Source organism: Pelophylax lessonae (assembly GCF_965119305.1).
Source record: "Pelophylax lessonae genome assembly, chromosome: 7".
NCBI classification, from domain to species: Eukaryota; Metazoa; Chordata; class Amphibia; order Anura; family Ranidae; genus Pelophylax; species Pelophylax lessonae.
In genome coordinates this window covers 223,763,135-223,781,085 of record NC_138774.1, presented here as the reverse complement: position 1 = coordinate 223,781,085, position 17,951 = coordinate 223,763,135, and the positions used below count along the sequence as shown (strand labels likewise).

The following is a 17,951-nucleotide window of genomic DNA, read 5'->3' as shown; positions in this document are numbered from 1 at the left end:
GAAACCGTGGGCAGGTAAGCAGAAGTCCGGCCAGTCCGGATCCGCTGCCCATAACAACGCGGCCTGAAGGGACGCCCTCACCCAGTTCTGGGGTGGGGGGACGTTTGCTCGGTTTTCTTCAACCCTGGCTGGCCCGCGTTCGGGACAGGTGGGTTCAGGAGATCGTTTGGTCCGGGTACAAGATCGAGTTCCTGTCTCGGCCGGCGAACAGGTTTTTTTCCCTCAAACCTTCAACTGTCTCCGGAGCGTTTGCGGGATCTGCACCGGGCGGGAGTGGTGGTTCCGGTGCCTCATCGGGACAGATTTCGGGGGTTTTATTCAAATCTGTTCACTGTGCCCAGAAAGGAGGGCAAGGTACGTCCAATTCTGGACTTGAAAGCTCTGAACCGCTTTGTGCGGGTTCGCAAGTTCTGCATGGAATCCCTGCGCTCGGTGGTGGCTGCTCTAGTTCCGGGAGAATTCATGGCCTCCATCGACTTGAAGGATGCGTACCTACACATCCCCATTTTCGAGGGTCACCAAAGGTACCTTCATTTGCCATTGCGGAGGATCATTATCAATTTGTGGCGTTACCCTTCGGTCTCGCTTCGGCTCCGCGGGTTTTAACCAAGGTGCTTGCACCGGTTCTGGCCTTACTGAGAGCCCAGGGTATCTCAATCCTGGGGTATCTGGACGACATTCTGGTTCAGTCTGCGACCAGTCAGGGTCTGGTGAAGGACCTGTCCGTCACGATGCAAACTCTGCAGGAGTTTGGTTGGACGATAAACTTCCCAAAATCGACGTTGTGCCCGTCGGTTCGTCTTCCCTATCTGGGTATGATTCTGGATTCGGTTCAGGTAAGAGTCTTCCTCCTGGAAGACCAGATCAAAACGCTTCAGGACGAAGTCAGGTCACTTCGGGACTTTCCGTGCTCATCCCTCCGGACGGGCATGAGGTGTTTGGGTTTGATGGTCTCGGCTTTCGAGGCGATTCCTTTCGCCCAGTTTCACACGAGGGGTCTCCAGGCGGAGATCCTGTCCAGGTGGGACGGGCGACCACAATCTCTGGATCTTCAGATATCGTTGAGTCCTCGCACGAGAAGCAATCTTCTGTGGTGGCTGCAGTCCCCGGCGGTTTTGGGGGGCAAGTCTTTTCGTCCGTTTTCATGGACGGTGATCACCAAGGATGCCAGCCTGTCGGGCTGGGGTGGTGTTCTGGGCCTTCTGTCCGCCCAGGGAACTTGGTCGGAGGAGGAATCTTCCCTTCCGATCAACATTCTGGAATTGCGGGCAATAAATCTTTGCCTTCAACGCTGGACGGACCAGCTTCAGGGCTGTCCGGTTCGGGTTCAGACGGACAATGCCACAGCGGTGGCCTACATCAACCACCAAGGGGGCCCCAGGAGTGCTCGAGCGGCTCGGGAAGTAGCCGGCATTCTGTCTTGGGCCGAGACGCACGTCCCGGCGATAACGGCAGTTCACATTCCGGGGGTGGACAACTGGCAGGCGGATTATCTGAGCCGCCAGACTCTGGACAAGGGGGAATGGTCGCTCCACCCGGAGGTCTTCCAGATGTTGTGCGCGAAGTGGGGTCTTCCGGATGTGGACCTGTTCGCGTCTCGTCTGAACAACAAGGTGGGAAGGTTCGTGGCAAGGACGCGCGATCCTCGGGCAGACGCGTCAGACGCGTTAGTGGCTCAGTGGCATCAGTATCGTCTGATGTATGCATTCCCACCAATTCAGTTGCTGTCCCGGTTCCTTCGCAGGTTGTCCTCGGAACCAAAAACGGTGATTCTGGTGGCGCCAGACTGGCCTCACCGGTCTTGGTACGCAGACCTCGTGAATCTGGCGGTCGACGCTCCATGGCGTCTGCCTCTTCGGGAAGATCTTCTGTCTCAAGGTCCGATATTCCATCCTGCTTTACAGTCGCTGGCTTTGACGGCCTGGCTGTTGAGACCGAGGTCCTGAAGGATAGGGGTCTCTCTCCGGAGGTCATTCATACTTTGATCAATGCTAGAAAGGCCTCTTCGGGGAAGATATACTACCATACTTGGAAGGCCTATTTTGCCTGGTGTGAGTCCAGGGGGTATTCCCCTCACTCATACTCGAGAGTGTTGGCTTTTCTTCAAACGGGGCGTGGACCAGCGTTTGGCTTTGGCCACGATTTAAGGGTCAGATTTCTGCTCTGGCCATTCTTTTTCAACGCCCTGTGGCGTCTAATTCTCACCTTTGTTCAAGGGGTGCGACACCTGGTCCCTCCTAGGAGGGAGCCTTTGCCTCCATGGGACTTGAACCTTGTTCTGTCCGTGTTACAACATGCTCCTTTTGAAAAGATCAGGGAGATCTCGTTGCCTCTGTTGTCCAAGAAGGTCGCCTTTTTGGTGGCGATCACTTCGGCTCGCAGAGTTTCGGAGCTGGCAGCTTTGTCCTGCAGGTCTCCGTATCTGGTACTTCACTTGGATAAGGTGGTCTTGCGACCTAATCCTTCTTTTCTTCCGAAAAGGATTTCGGAATTTCACCTCAATGAGGACATTGTCTTGCCTTCGCTTTGCGCGGAGCCTAAGCATCCGAAGGAGGTGGCCTTACACTCCTTGGATGTTGTTAGGGCGGTCAGGGTTTACCTGAATTCGACAAAATCCTTTTGCAAGACGGATTCTCTTTGTCCTTCCTGAGGGACCTCGGAAGGGCATGGCGGCGTCGGCTTCTACCATCGCCAAATGGATCAGACAGACCATTGAGCAGGCATATGCTTTGAAGGGGAAGGTTCCTCCTATGCCTGTGAAGGCGCACTCTGCCAGATCTCTGAGTACGTCTTGGGCCTGTCATCATCGGGCTTCTGTGGCCCAGGTGTGTAAGGCGGCGACTTGGTCGTCCGTTCACACCTTCTCAAAGTTCTACAAAGGTGGATGTTCAGGCATCGTCAGATGCTTCCTTTGGCCGCAAGGTTCTTAGTGCGGCAGTTCCTTAAGGTCCCTTGTTTTTGGGCCCTTGGCTGTTTGGGATGTTTTTATCCCTAGGTTATTTGTTCCTGTTGAGCAACGTTTTTTTCATGCTGCCCAGCTGGTTTCCTTCCTTTGGTAAGGTTACTTTCTCTGATGTGGAGACTGCGTTGCCTTAGGCACGGTTGCGTTTCCCACCCCTCATGTTTGCACTGCTTTGGGACGTCCCCATTGTGACTAATATGAAGAGGCGGCGACTGTCGGACGTAAGAGAAAACTGAATTTTTGTAAAATCTTACCTGTAAAATTCCTTTCTCTGAGTCCTCCGACAGTCGCCGCCCCCGCCCCTCTTTTGGGGTTTGTTTATGTACTCTACTGCTATTCTACTGAAACTGAGGTATGGAACAGGAAGCAGGAGGGTATTGACTGAGGGGACCACCCCCTAGGGGTGGGATATGTTAAAAGCTTTAATATTGACATATTCTGTTGCCTAGCTACTCCTACGGAGAAAGGTCAATTACCCCATTGTGACGAATATGAAGAGGCGGCGACTGTCGGAGGACTCAGAGAAAGGAATTTTACAGGTAAGATTTTACAAAAATTCAGTTTTTCCCATATTCCAATGCGAAAAGGTTCAGATAATCCAATACTACAACTCCTCTATGTGTCTATGTGTTGTAGAATACCCTTACATTCACTACTAAATGTTTGAACTGTATGTACGGTAGATAGAATAGGGTTCCTTATTCTATGAAAAGTAAATAGGGACATCTTGCTAAAACTGGGGACCTAAATGTTGACTGCTGGGTTCTGGAGATACTAAAGTGTATGTAAAAATCCAAGAATGCACTTCTTATTTGTTTCCTTTAACATATCATTGAAAGTGTTTTTTGTTATACCTGTTCTATAAATGCAAAAAGAAAAGAATTCACATTTAGCATTTTGAACACTTTGTTTATTTTTTTGTATGTTTTTTATGATATTTATGATATTTGCTGGCGCTTCACGATAATAAAAATTACCTGTTGATCCTGCCAGAAAGTGTGCATTTCATTGCACCTCCCACCCTTTCTTCCCCAAAAAAAAAATGAAAAGCAAAAGAAAAAAAAAAAATAGAAAACCACCATATACACAATATTTTACCCACAGTTGATCCAGAGGAAGGCGAAAAAAAACCCTGTGAAGCATGTTCTGGTTAGCTCTAGCATAGCTCTAAATTCTTGCTGATTTCCCCTCCACCCAAGGCTATCTGTTATACAGTCTCTGGAGTTATTACCTATAAATGCAAATATCCAGTTTTATTTTGTGCATTTAGGAATGCATCCAGCTCCATTTTTTTTTAATCTACTGAGCTGATCAGAGTCTATTCCACATTTTCACAGCTCTTACTATGAAAAAGTCTTTCCGAATGTGAAATCTAAATCTGTTTTCCTCCAGATGTAAAGAGTGCCCCCTTGTACTCTAATGACCTGAATGTGAATTCCTCTACACCAAATTCACTATATGGACCACTTATGTATTTATACATGTTGATCATATTCGCCCTTATTCACTTCATCTCAAGAGAGAATAAATTCAGTTCAGCTAATCTTTCTGCATATCTGAGCTCCTCCATGCCTCATCACTTTCTCCAGTTCTCCGATATCTTTTTTGTGAACAAATGGATGGATTGAGCTGGCAACACTGTAATCAGTATAACAATTTTTGGTGACTGGTTACAAAGGAGTGACAATAAAACAAAAGACTCGTTTCACAGAGAGCCTAAAGGCCTGTACACACGTACCGATCGTCGGCAGACAAGTGTCGGCCGACGACCGATCTGCCGATTGTACGCTTGTTAGTATGATGCCTCCGACAGCCGTCAGCGCACATTCTGCCGACAAGAATCTGTCATGCAAGCATTAAAATTTTTGTATGCCGACACCAGAGCGGCCGATTGTTCGCCAGTCAGTACAGAATTCGGCCGACAGACCGCAGATTTGCAAGACTGGGCATGCTCAGAAAAGAAAAAACACAGGGAAAGTTAACCATCACATGACATCACTTCTGCAGTCGGCTGTAGTCGGCGGACAAAATTCTTGTGCTGTCTTTGCACTTTTCAACAGACACCGACAGCCCGGGGACAAAAGACAGCCGATCGTTCGCCGACGATCGGTACGTGTGTACGGGGCTTTAGTCTTAAGGTGTCCTAAATCGTATCCAGTCACCAATAAATTGCTATACGGATTAGTGTTGCTGGCTCAATCCATCCATTTGTCTTGTTTTGGTGTGCACAGACACACTGAGTCCAGGCACCTGTGTGTGGATCTTGCAATCGAATTGGGTGTTCATCGTTTTGTGCCCTGCTCCTCTCAGACTTCATCTTTTTTGTGAACTTGTACCCAAAACTGAACTGCATATTACAGATGAGGTCTTGGGGTCAGTTCACAGCAGAACGCGGTGCAGGAAACCCGTATTCTGTGCGCAAATCCTGCACCATGTTCAAAGCGCATGACAATTGTGATCTGCAGTGAGTGTCAATATTAAGGTAATGACACAGGTCACAAATGGCGTGCATTTGCCCATAACGGATTGCATAGTACAGAAGTACCATATGATCTGGTTGCAGTGCGTTTCCAAAAGTAGTGCATGCAGTACTTTTGGTGTGGTGTGTTGCGGTGCGTTTTCAGCCTAGTCAAAATGAATGGGCTGAAATCCCACCACCCAAAGCTGCATATGAATTGCACAGGAACTCACAGCGTGTTCCTGTGCGACTCTCTGCGTGAATGATTTGTACAGGGGCATATATGCCACAGTTTCTAAATTGAATTAGTACATTGAGGTCAGCTTGAAGGTTGAAGACATCCTAGAAGGACGTTATTCCGTGTCATTTGTTAACACTGAAGTCGTCTTTTTAATACCAAATTCTATATAATTTATATCTAGGTTAAAAAGTTAGGGTCCCAAAACTGAACCTTGTGGTACATCACTAAAAATTCCTGTTTTCCATCCATTTACAAGCTCATAATGGAGATATGAGAAGGAAATGGAAAGGGGAGGTGTTACGCTGACCACTTAATTCACAGCAGTGACATAGGGGTCAAGGAACCATGTTGTTCGGCTGTGGACAGGGTCTCTTTAAAGTACTGGCTCAATACAACTTTGCAGATAAGGAAAGTTGAAATAAATTCCGTCTTTTAACTGCATGATTCCTTGGTGTTCACTGACTTCCATGATGGTTATACTGAACATGCTGTGATCTTCTATCTCTCCAGTTCAAGATTCTAACAATGAGGAGTGAAAGTCCTGAACACAAGTACAGCTCATCACCCCCGGATTGGGTATCCCTGGACACCAGCATCGCTTACTGGCTTCACCCAAAGACCACTGTGAGTGCTGCTATGGTGCATGGGGAAAACTAATACAGAGAAAAATGCTACATGTATTCATCTGTCTCCTGCACAGTTTGTGCTTGTGTAACAAATCAGTGCACTAATTAGTAATAGAATTAATATTGATATAATTAGTAATATATTAAGTAAAATAATTAGTAATACAAGGGCCAGCCAGAGACAGACCCGTGGCCTTTAAATACATCATATGACCTATTTTTTAATATACAGGCTGACTCCATTAAAGAAACAATAATGGACAGATACATGTCATAATATCGAACTCTGCCTTTAATAAGTTCCTTTGCACTTGCCTTTGGCTAATGGAGTGCATACATAGTCGCAACAGCTTGTAAAAATGATGCCCCCCATTTTACGATTTGTTACAGCACGCTTATAACATTGTAACATTGAGTAGATTTGGTTGTAGCCTATGTAATAGATCAGGGCAATGTTATTCCTGCTGGCTAGATGTTGGCATGCCTGTTCAGACCTGTATATCAGAGGAGGAAGATTGCTTATGGGTTGCTGTGTTTCTTATTACAAAAAATGGATGCTTTTTTATAGGTTCCCTGAGCATGACCCCAGACTACACCCAGGTAACAAATGATTGCTCACAGCAAAATGCTAATGTGCAAAAATAGGTACTTCAGTTATGGAAGCACAATGCTTTATACCAGCCTCCATACCATTTATTAAGCAGGAAGGCTATTGTAAACTCATCTTTCTTAATTGTACATAACAGGACACAGAGGAGGTAATATTCAAGACTACTTGGGTTATGCTGCCACCTTCAGGTGAATGGATGCTTACCAAAAAAAAAAAGTCAGGAATCCCTGCCCAAGCAATACCCCATCCCAGCTCAGCTAACCCTGTCTTTAGGTGATGGATGTGTCTCTCTGAGGATCTCTTTTGTGGGCTCCCATAACTCCTGGCACCCCTGGTGGGGCAGAGGTGGACTTCATCTGGATTGGTAATACAGGAGCGATGCTGGCCTGTAATGTCTGCAGGTCAGTGCTGGATCTTGTAGACATTGATCTCTGGTGTACAGTATACCCATTACCCAGTGACCCTGCTGACAGGGTGCTTTACAGGTTTAGGACAGTACTTCCCTTGAAGGGGATCTGCATTCAGGTCCAGGGCCCTTAAGGTGGCATTTACACATGTCCCTGAGCCTATAAAATGTGGGGATTATGTCACACCGCACCAGGCTTCAGTTTGCTCAGTGCCATTCTGCATCCAGTCCTGCACAGAAGCATTTTCAGCTTCCTCAACACCAGGCACAGCAGGTATTGGGGCACTTATGTACTGGGGATGACTGCTACATAGGTGTACTGGCATAGGCCGACACTCCTCTCAGCTGGGTGGCCGCTTCCTCTGGACAGTTCCATTAAAATGAGGGGAAATCTGACTTTTGAAGCTATCAGCCAAAAAGGACCCAGTTGGAAGATTTACACTTGCCTTCTGTCATTTCACTGGTATAGGAAGTGAAGAACATTGCATACAAGTACATAGAAAGCAATAAAAAACAGAGGTGACACTCTCAATTCTATCCAAGATGGGACTAGATGGTGGTTGGAGTTCTGCTTTATCTTCAGGTGTAATACAAAGCATTGCAGAACTTTTAGAGTGCGATGTCAATTTGTAATTGTCATTCTTTTTTTGCTAAAAGTGTTAGATATATTTATGTATGTAACTGTCTCTTGTGTGGTTTTAGGCTCAGATCCAGCTCTTGGGTAATCCCATCATCTGGTATTCTGCGAACATTGGTGCCATTCTGTACACAGCTCTATTCCTTTTTTACTTGCTGCGGCAGAGAAGAGCGATTAATGACATTCCCCAAGGTAAAGTTCTAAGCCTACTAATGCAGAGTACGATTTGACTTGCATTGCACAACTTCAGAGACACAGGTAGCAAAAGAAAGTTCTACATCCTCCCAACTGCTGCAGACTAGCAGTCTGTAATAATGGGTGCACATACACCGAAGTGTGAATGGGAACACATAATCCTAATCAAATGCCATTCTATATACCATATATATAGAGAAGTATGTGACCTGATGACAGAAAGTAATGTGACGGTTCAAGCCTTATGTGTCCTGATTGGTATATGTGTCCTGATTGGTATGTTTAGTAAAGTATTTGTTACCCCAACACTTCATATTCTTTATATGTGCCTGCTGTACCATGTACAGTACTTGTATGAGAAAGTACCCTGTCCTTTTTGTATTGCTTCCTTTATGTGAAATCCCCGGTGTTACTGCCAGTCCCTTTTTGCTTTCCTATTAAAAACTGACCACAATAAGCAGGAGAGCACACCATGGTCAGTTCTCTAGCTGTTCTGGGAACTTGGTGTGCTCTTCTCCAATGATCAGACTTATCACGATGCCCTATCTGCGCAGCCATTCACTGGGAAGCTCAGTGTGCTGCTGCTGCTCCCCCCCCCCCCCCCAACTCTGAACAGTGAGGGGAAAAAAGTACTTGATCCCATGCTGATTTTTGTACGTTTGCCCACTGAAATAATGATCAGTCTATAATTTTAGGTTTATTTTAACAGTGAGAGACAGAATAACAACAAAAATATTCAGAAAACACTTTTCCAAAAAGTGATAAATTGATTTGCATTTTAATGAATGAAATAAGTATTTGACCCCTTCCCAAAACATGACTTAGTAGTTTTTGGAGAAACCCTTGTTGGCAATCAATCGCATGGTCTCTATGATCATTGCAGGCAGAAGGACGGATGGCTGTGATTACATCAGCTGTCCATCCTTCTCTGTCAGCGGGGGGAGATCGAGAGTGTCGGGCGGCAATCTGAGTCGTCTGACACATGCCAGCTTCCCCGCTGATGAGAGGGGGCGGTAGCATGCCACCGGCGGCGCACGCTCGCCCCCTAGCTCCTCCCAGGCAAGTGACGTACCGATACGTGACTCTGCCTGGGAGAGCCACTCTGCCGATGTACAGTATATATAAAGTATACGGTCAGCAAGTGGTTAAGGTCCCCTTCACACTAGCGATCTCATCGGGTCCATCTGTCAGTTTTTCAGGCAAATTTGATCGGACCCTCCATTCTCTATGAAGCAGCAGATGTAAACAGACATGTCTCTTTACACCAAACTTTTAGCTGTTAATTCCACCACTGGTGATAAACCAGTGATGTTAACCCCATGTGCTCCTCATCATACAAAGCAATTGCCCCAATCTTTTTTTTAAACCAGATGCCAATCTTTTTGCTGTATTTTCCTGTAGACTGGGACCCAGGATTATGATGATTTCAGCTATAATGGGTCCCTCACGCCTCTCAATGGCCTTCCTAGAATTTTATTTTTTTCTTCATCAAGAAGTGTTTCATTAAACAATATCTGGCAGTAAGTAATCACTCTATCAATAACTGTGTGTTTTGGTCTCAAGGTTCATGGCAGGCGCTGCAGCTGACAGGAATACTGTGCCTTGGCGGATGGGCTGTGAATTACCTGCCATTCTTCCTAATGGAGAAGACCCTCTTTCTTTATCACTACCTCCCTGCTCTGACCTGCCTTATTCTTTTGCTGCCTCCGCTGCTTGAACACATTCACCAGCACCTGCTTAGGTAGGTCTTTGTTTGTGATGTGCATTGCCCTTCCATGTGCACCTTATTGCAAAGGCTAGTTATGGGTTGGGATGTTTGTCACTTTTTTTTGTACAGTCTGTTGAATTGGGTGTGGAGATGCATTGATTGCCTTCGCTGCCATCGTGCCCTTGCTTGGCATCACATGTCTCCCTGTGGCTTTAGGAGGGATGGGCTCCCTCTATCTATCCTACTACTATACGTGCTCCATCTTATTAGACTGGAAATTTATAGAGTTGGGACCACGGTATACAGAGGAGCCTTGACGTGGGCACTGCAGCTTATGCATATATTTGCCAATGTGTGCAAACAGAACCCTCTGTTTTTAATGTGACTTGTTAGAAAGGGTCACTTTGGTTGTTTTGCAGGCTGGCTTGCAAGTGTGCTGGGAAATCTTTTGCTATGTAGGTCTAGTGACCGCTGTCTCCCTGGGATGGGAAGTAAGTCATTTGTAGAGGGATAATCTAAATGAAATTGCCCAAAACATTATTAAGGGTGTAAACTATTACCACTTTGTGTTCGCTAATGAGACGAAGGCTCACTTCGACTGAAACCTGAGACAGATCCATCCGATTGGTGAGGACCTGAGCAGTTGTTCCTTTGAATTTACACACTTCTGAAAATAACTGGATTTTCTCTATCGTTCGACAGACGCAGCTCCATATCTTCTTTAGACCATTGGGTTATGCTCCTCCCATCAGGAATAGGACACTAGGCTGGAAAAAGCTTTACCATGCCTATAGGGGGCTGTCCCTGCAGGCATAACCCCCACACACTCTGCTACAGCATCTAGTTTTGTTTCTGCCAAGTTTAGGAATAGGACATAGTTCCCTACTGGGACATTCGGTCTTAGCTATTAACAGGGAAATTTGTTATTTTGTGATTTTTTTTATTTATTTTTTTTTCACTAGTTAGAGTTCCTGCAGAGCTACAAGCAACAGTCAGCTGTGGTTTCGGACTGGATATTCTAGATCCTTATCGTCTCCCAGCCTGGCCAGCGTGAGCAGGTTATAGTCCAGTACTAGGCCTCACCACGGCAGAGCCCCGATGGATGGGGATGAACCTGGGTGTGGACAAGTCTTGCTGAGACGCCCCGAGTTGCAGCGTACCCCCTGACTGGCAGCACCCCCACCCCAGGTGGGAGGTGGACTGTTCGGAGTGGCGCCCACTTGGTACCGTGGTATGGTGTGTAATACTGTCCCTCCAATCCTCTGACGGTCTTGGGGTGGACGTGGGCCCCCTCCCTGGAATAGTCGGACCCTCGGTTCTCCTGGCCTCTGGGGGGTGAAAATATTGCGGCCATGGCTGGGTTTTTCTTCGGGCATGGCCTTGTCCTGGTGAGGTCCCTTCCTAGGGACCCTCTGATGCCTCTTGTCTGGGAGCGCTCATGTCGTGCCGTGGGGGGCCTCATTTTGCTGTAGATTCATGCTTTCTTTTCTCCCATTGAAATGCATAGGCGTAGGCAGCCATTTTCTTGTAGTCCACAATGCTGAACAGGCGAACGGCATGTAACACAAAAATCTAGCTACGACAGGCTGTGCTTGTAATTTCCTGTGACGGATCGTTTTACTTTCTGTTTCACAAGAACGTGCTGACAGTCTCCTGAGTGGTTTGGTAAAGTTTCTTGGGCCCCCTGTAGGGTTTTCTCACCCACTCCATCGGATTGTTTTTGATTGGGACTAGGTATACTGTTGATTTAGCGACTTTTAAAGTAACACTGCATTATTTTCTTCTCAGTATAAAGTCCCAGGATACTATTTCACCTACAGACCCCCTAGTAGCGGCTTCGGAACTTTCTGGGTCGCAGCCCCTGTCTGCGATTACAGCAGTCTTGGAATGCCTGGTGTCAAAGGTAGATTTTGTATGTAAAAGTGTTGCTAGCCACAAACGTCCTCTGCCTTCGCCTACCTTGGTAGTTTCCTCAGATTCTGAGGCAGATATGGCCGCCACAGATGCACCCCACCCTGAGGGGTCGATGTCTTCGCATTCTGATGGTGAAGAGGACCTGTCCTCGTCCGCCGCCGTGTGGGAATGCACATTGGTGGAAGCCCTTACAGTGCGGGAAACTTTTTAAAATTGGCAGATGAATCTACAGTGTCGGGATCGCAGATGAAAAAAAAGAACTCCTATAGCAGGAAGTGATGGTATACCCCCTGGGACTGCCCCAGGGGCATAGCCAAAATTGTTTCTGCCTAGTCCTACTCCTGAAGAGAGAGTGGCATAAGCCCCAAGGGTCTAGAAGACATGGAGCTGTGTCCGTCAGTTAACGAAAGAGAAAAATCAAATTGCAACATTTTTTTATTCCTGACTAAAATGTATAAATAGAGCATACACAAAACTAATATACGTTCCCCTCCAATAGGGATATAGCAACAAAAAAAATAAATAAATAGGTCGTAGCTCTTCAAACTCTAGCGCCACCTAGCTCTAAAACAACTATCACAGGGAGGAGTTCAGCTTTCACATCTCATCATTAAAAGTATGAGCTTCTATTGTGTATCTGTATATCTTGTGCTCATGTTTTTGGCCGTGTTAGACATTTCTCTTGTGTTACTCCAGGTCTGAGGCTCTGAAAAACACATTCTCCTCTCTGCTTTTGGTTTGGATGTCTAGCGTTTTTCTGACTTACCGCAGACTATGCCCTCTGACGTTTGGAGACCCCGCGCTATCAGCGGCAGAACTCCGGAGTCTACGTTGGAAGGACACATGGGATATTCTGATCAGAAAGCAATGACACTGGATTAAGGGACCATGACTGGAGCTTGCACAATGGCAGCAGTACGGTCAGAACCACTGCCGGACTCCCAGGTCACAAGATGGTGGCTGCGTGGTGAGAGACTTTTATATGCTCGACCTCTATAGAGTTTTACAGATGAATTGCGTTAGCTATGTTTGGTAAATGACTTGCATAGGTTTGAGAATATAGACTAGAGGTTGCTGTCATATGTTTAAGTTTATTATTGTCTGGCATGCTAAAGTGCCACACGGTGAACCAGCAAGCCTGTTGTCACCAGCAAAACCTACAATAGACTTTTGGTGGTACTGTACAGTCAGATGGCATTGGTATAATGTTAAAAGTTTGGATAAAGGAGACTGGTCTGTTTTTAGACTTGGTTAAAGACTGAGCCTTAACAGGTGGCATGATTAATTTGTTTTTAAAGCCCACTAAATTAAAAAAAAAAAAACCACAAAGTAAATAGTGAGCAGAAAACTTCAGTGTATGTTACTGTTGTAAATGGTATATATGCTCCCCAGGGCAAGTCTCCACTCCCAGTAACAGGCTCCAGAGAGGTGTGCTGGAACTGGGCAGGTGCCTCACGTTGGACCACTGTTCACACGCAGAGTTGTGACTGGCTCTGGGGAGCCATTCTACTATTTACAACAGTAATATGGATTGCATTTAAATGTCCTGCTCAGTAATCTACCCCCCCCCCTTTTTTTTTCCTTTCCCAACTTGACTTTAAGTATATATCATGAAGGAAGAGTAAGGAACCCCCTGAAAATGTTCACATTGGTTATGCAGTTCTGGGAACTAAGCACAGAGATATATAGAGTCCCTGAGGGGGAGAAACTTTCCAGTGGTTTAATACCCCAGCTGCTAACACTAAAATGGCAGTTTTGTTAAACTGAACTTTTAAAATGCCAGTCTGGAAAGAAGCAACTGGTTTAAATGCAACCTAGATGTAGGGCAGATGTTTGATAATACCTGGATGATATTTTTTTAAAACTACCCCCCAGTGGAGGGACATTCAGTAGCTTTGTCTATGCGAGGTAAACCTGGGTATTTCCAGTGCAACACTGACCTGGGACAAATTTCAAACCTCTTGGCCCTAGTCATGCAAGTTTAGTAGATTATGCAGATATGACCTCACTGCCTGAACATAGCTGTGTGTGTGTGCATATTTAAATGATAAGTTCACCCATGGAACATGTTCTGCCCATTATGCAACATATTCCAGCATCTGCACCCCCCCCCCCCCCCGTGACAGGGCTCCCCACGCCTGCTGCCACTATTTAAAAACCGTACGGGGCTCTGCCCACACAGCCATGTCATTCATTCACACTTTCTTGTGAATAAATGCCAACAAGTACTGTCAGCCATTGCGGCTGATGGCTTGTAGTTTTCAATGAGCTGCGAGGTATGCAGGTGAGCAGCCTCATAGCCCATCACAGGTGCAATTCTCTGCAGGCTCCTTAGAAAAAAATAAATGTACTTTTTTTTAAAAGGTGAATTTTTCGTTTAAAAATGGTTCTGGGAGCAGACAGCCAGCATTGCCATATAGCAGTCAGATAAGGTTTGCCAGTATGAAATCAGCAGGTGAGGCGATGTCTTCTGCTGCTCTTAATGGCAGCAGTCATCACACTCCTAAGGTCAAGCGGTATTAAAAACAAAAATGTATTATATATTCCAGCTTATCAATTCTTAGATGTGGTAGCTGCATTGTTTTCTTTTTTTCACCTGGTGCTCCAGCCAGTAAAGCTGCATATACACGGAACAGAATTTCGCTTGACATTTCTCTTTGTAAGAACATTCTTTTTTTTAAATCTCTAGGATCAAATCAACATTAGGAATTCACATTAATGCAGTGGAAAAACTAATAATGTATATGGTTTTCTTTGCCTTTTAATGTTTATTTTTTTTGAATGAAAAAACATTTTACCAAACAAAATCCTGAACGACTTTCAAATTACATTCAAGTGTACTGAGAATTTTCATTCAAAATTCTACCAGTGTATATACCCAGCTTTTAGTCTTGTTTTTTTAGATTCCTTTACCAGACCGAACTGGAGACAAACCATCTAACATGATCGGCTTTAATTTCTCTACGTATAATCCTTTATCCCAAAAGGAAAACATACAGTTTACTGTGCTCTTTCCTGTAGACTTCTATTAAATTGTGCGTTTTTCTGAAAGTGCACCAAAGATGCAGCATGCAGGACTTTTGGTTTGCTTTCAGAGGCACAAAAATTGCCGAACTAAAAGAAGTGGGTACACTGTGCTGCATACATGCTGTGGAGAAATTGTAGTGGGGCAGTGTAAAAGCATCCTAGGACCCCCGTTTCACACCGGTGTGACATACGTTCCAACTTTGGGAGCACACATCGCCTGATGTGTATAAATCATTGGCTCCCTAAGACAGTGATGGTATTGGTTGGATCACCAGATAAAAATAAAACAAATGCAGCCACCACATTTAATTGATAGGCTACAATATTTTTAAAATTTTTGCCTTTGCATATAATACTGCTTTCAGACCAGGCCCACCAAAGTGATTAAATCTCTTAGCTGCTTTACCTGCTGGTTGGCCTTGCTGCATACTGAAATCCATCTTCTGCTATTTAAACTATGGGCAGAAATTGGTAGATATTGTCATTCACGAAGCCCTAGGTTTAATCTTAGTCAAGGTTTTTTTTTTTATTTGCCTCTATCCCAATGCTGTAGAAGTACAGGAAAAAGAGAGGAGAGCGATGTATTGAATGTGTGATGGGGATCTCCATTGTATGAGCTGGAAACTCGCTTCCCTCATTATCCCTATAAACCTAACACCAGCCAAAAGTGGCAAAGGTATACTATAGAACAGTGATGGCGAACCTTGGCACCCCAGATGTTTTGGAACTACATTTCTCATGATGCTCAACTACACCACAGAGTGCATGAGCATCATGGGAAATGTAGTTCCAAAACATCTGGGGTGCCAAAGTTCCCCATCACTGCTATAGTAGAAGCCCCTTCAGATTTGTATTGTGATGAGGAGAGAATAGTAAATCAAATCATAGCATGGGAGGCGTTCTTAGAAAACATTGTTATGCCTTCCTTGTAATGGTGCAGGCCCACACTGGTTTGCTGGCCAGGTCGAACAACCCAAAGATGAAATACTAAGCAAACGGCAACAAAAGAAAAGGTCTAATACAACTTTTCCATTTTATTAAAGATTGACTGGGTGCAGAAGACATACAAATGTATAGACATCAAACACAGAGAATACTGAAAATAATATTAAACTGTTTTGGTTGTAAATGTATGAAAATAATTTTGTTTCTACTGCTAATACGTTCTCCAACTAATATAGAATATAACAGTCCATACAATGATCCAAGTGGGGTTTATTTACTAAAGGCACTACAAGTGCAGTCGCTGTAGATCTGAGGGGGACGTGCAAGGAGAATTTAAAAAACAGAATTTTTGCTTGCACATGATTGGATAAAAGATATCAGCAGATTTTCAGCAACTGCATGCACAGTGGATTTGCCTTTAGTAAATCAACCCCAATGCTACCACAGTGTTCATAGTGATTGCTTCTGTTGAACCAATACAGATTATTTTCCACCCAAGTGTACAATGACCATATTTAAATAAGAAATGCTGATTTTGTAAAAAAAGTGTTGTTTCTCCCTTTATTTCACTAAGGCAGTGCAAGGAGTAATGAGAAAGCAGTTAGCCAGATCAGCAAAGTACACAATCCTGACTGGTTTCTGCCTCATCCATGTTTTGTACTGCTTTAGTGTTAAAGAGATATGATGGGCTTGATTTGTTTATAAAAGAAAAAAATGAAATCTCCTCCCTTGCCCCTAGTGTAAGGGGAAACTGCAAGGATAATGGTTATTGGTTGTAGCTCAGGCTGTCATTACCCAACATCCCCAATGTGTGGTGCTATTTCTGGGGCCAAACATTACGTACTGTGACATATTTAGGCTACATTCACAAGGCAGTTTAGTCGCAGTAACTGTCACATATGTGCCCTGTACAAATAAATGGTGGGCTCCCCTGTAACCACTCACCTGCACAGCTACATGCAAATAGAGCCCCTGCCCAACCCTGGATACAGACAGGTCGGTGGTTTGAGTTTTACCTGCAGCTAAATTATCCTGTTTGTATGTGGCCTCAGCACAGAGTATTGCTTGGTCCAGAGTTATCATCTAGCATCCTTTTGAATACAGCAAACTACCCTCTGTTAAACTGATGTATGAATGTATCCTAATCACAGAACTGGCTCCCTTTCAGGAGTTGGCCAATGGCAGTCTGAAAAGCTGAAGGGGAGCTTTTGGTTGGGCTAGATAACAGCTGTCATGGTCACTTCCCTTTAAGGCCTTATTCGCATGGGCATACATAAGCATACCCCTATGGAGGGTAATGTTTACCTGCAAGTAGATATACACAGTTGTTCAGTAAAGGCAGTCCCATTGCAGCAGCCGTGTCCCACTAGACAGCAATTGGATTATCTTCACAGAACACCTACCTGTGAGTGTAAACATGGCCCCCTCCACAGGGGTATGCATATGCCGGTCCACACTAGCACGACTTGTCAGCCTGACAAGTTGCGGTCCATTGACCGCTACAGGACCCGTTCTAATAGGAGCGACACAAGTCACTTCAACTTAGAAAAAGGGTCCTGTACTACTTGGGGGCAACTTGCATAGACTAATATTATGTGAAGTCTCTGCAAGTCGCTCCGAAGTCGTGGTGGATGGTAATGCACAAGTCGCCCCCGAAGTAGTAAGGAGTTGTGTTGCCTTAGTGTGAACCGGCTCTAAAAGTCACAGGCCAAGCATTTCTGTGTTCAGTTATCCAGCAGCGCCATTGTGTTTACATTTTCATATATTGACTTTATATACTGTATTTCTCTGGAGCTGCAGCCACACAATAGGAATTGGAGGCCAAATGAATACAGAAGTGCCTGCCATTAAAACTTAAAGTAAGCCTGTCAGTCATTTCAATTGTTTAAACATCCTGACTCAGAGCAAACACTGCAAAATGCTCCTGTTAGACAGAGAACCCTCTTCTGTGCCTCTCTGAACTGATTTTACTTTGTTACTATAGGCCCAATAGCAGTGCCCTCATATAATGGCACAACAGTCATCACCCATTATCTGCAATTACAAAGAGATAGTAAACATTGAATATGGCTGACAGGTACTCTTTGATGAAGAAGAGCTATTTGATACTAAACTCCCACATAACAAATTTCAGAGCATAAAATAGAAACTTACCTGTAGGAATGAAACAGAAAGACCTCTTTTACAATGTGAATATTAGGACAAATGTGAAAGAACTTGGA

General features: G+C 45.0%; 1 protein-coding gene across 1 annotated transcript in view; it reads left to right on the top strand.

Moving 5' to 3' along the window:
• The window catches only part of PRRC2B (proline rich coiled-coil 2B), a 327,590-nt gene extending 314,597 nt beyond the window's left edge, over positions 1-12,993 (top strand). Inside the window, exons 47-50 of the mRNA XM_082264226.1 lie at positions 6,172-6,285; positions 8,006-8,132; positions 9,699-9,876; positions 12,454-12,993. Of these exons, the coding sequence (XP_082120352.1) occupies positions 6,172-6,285; positions 8,006-8,132; positions 9,699-9,876; positions 12,454-12,628 (594 nt within the window). The 3' untranslated portion in view covers positions 12,629-12,993. The remainder of the gene's footprint in view (positions 1-6,171; positions 6,286-8,005; positions 8,133-9,698; positions 9,877-12,453) is intronic.
• Positions 12,994-17,951: the final 4,958 nt, after the last annotated feature.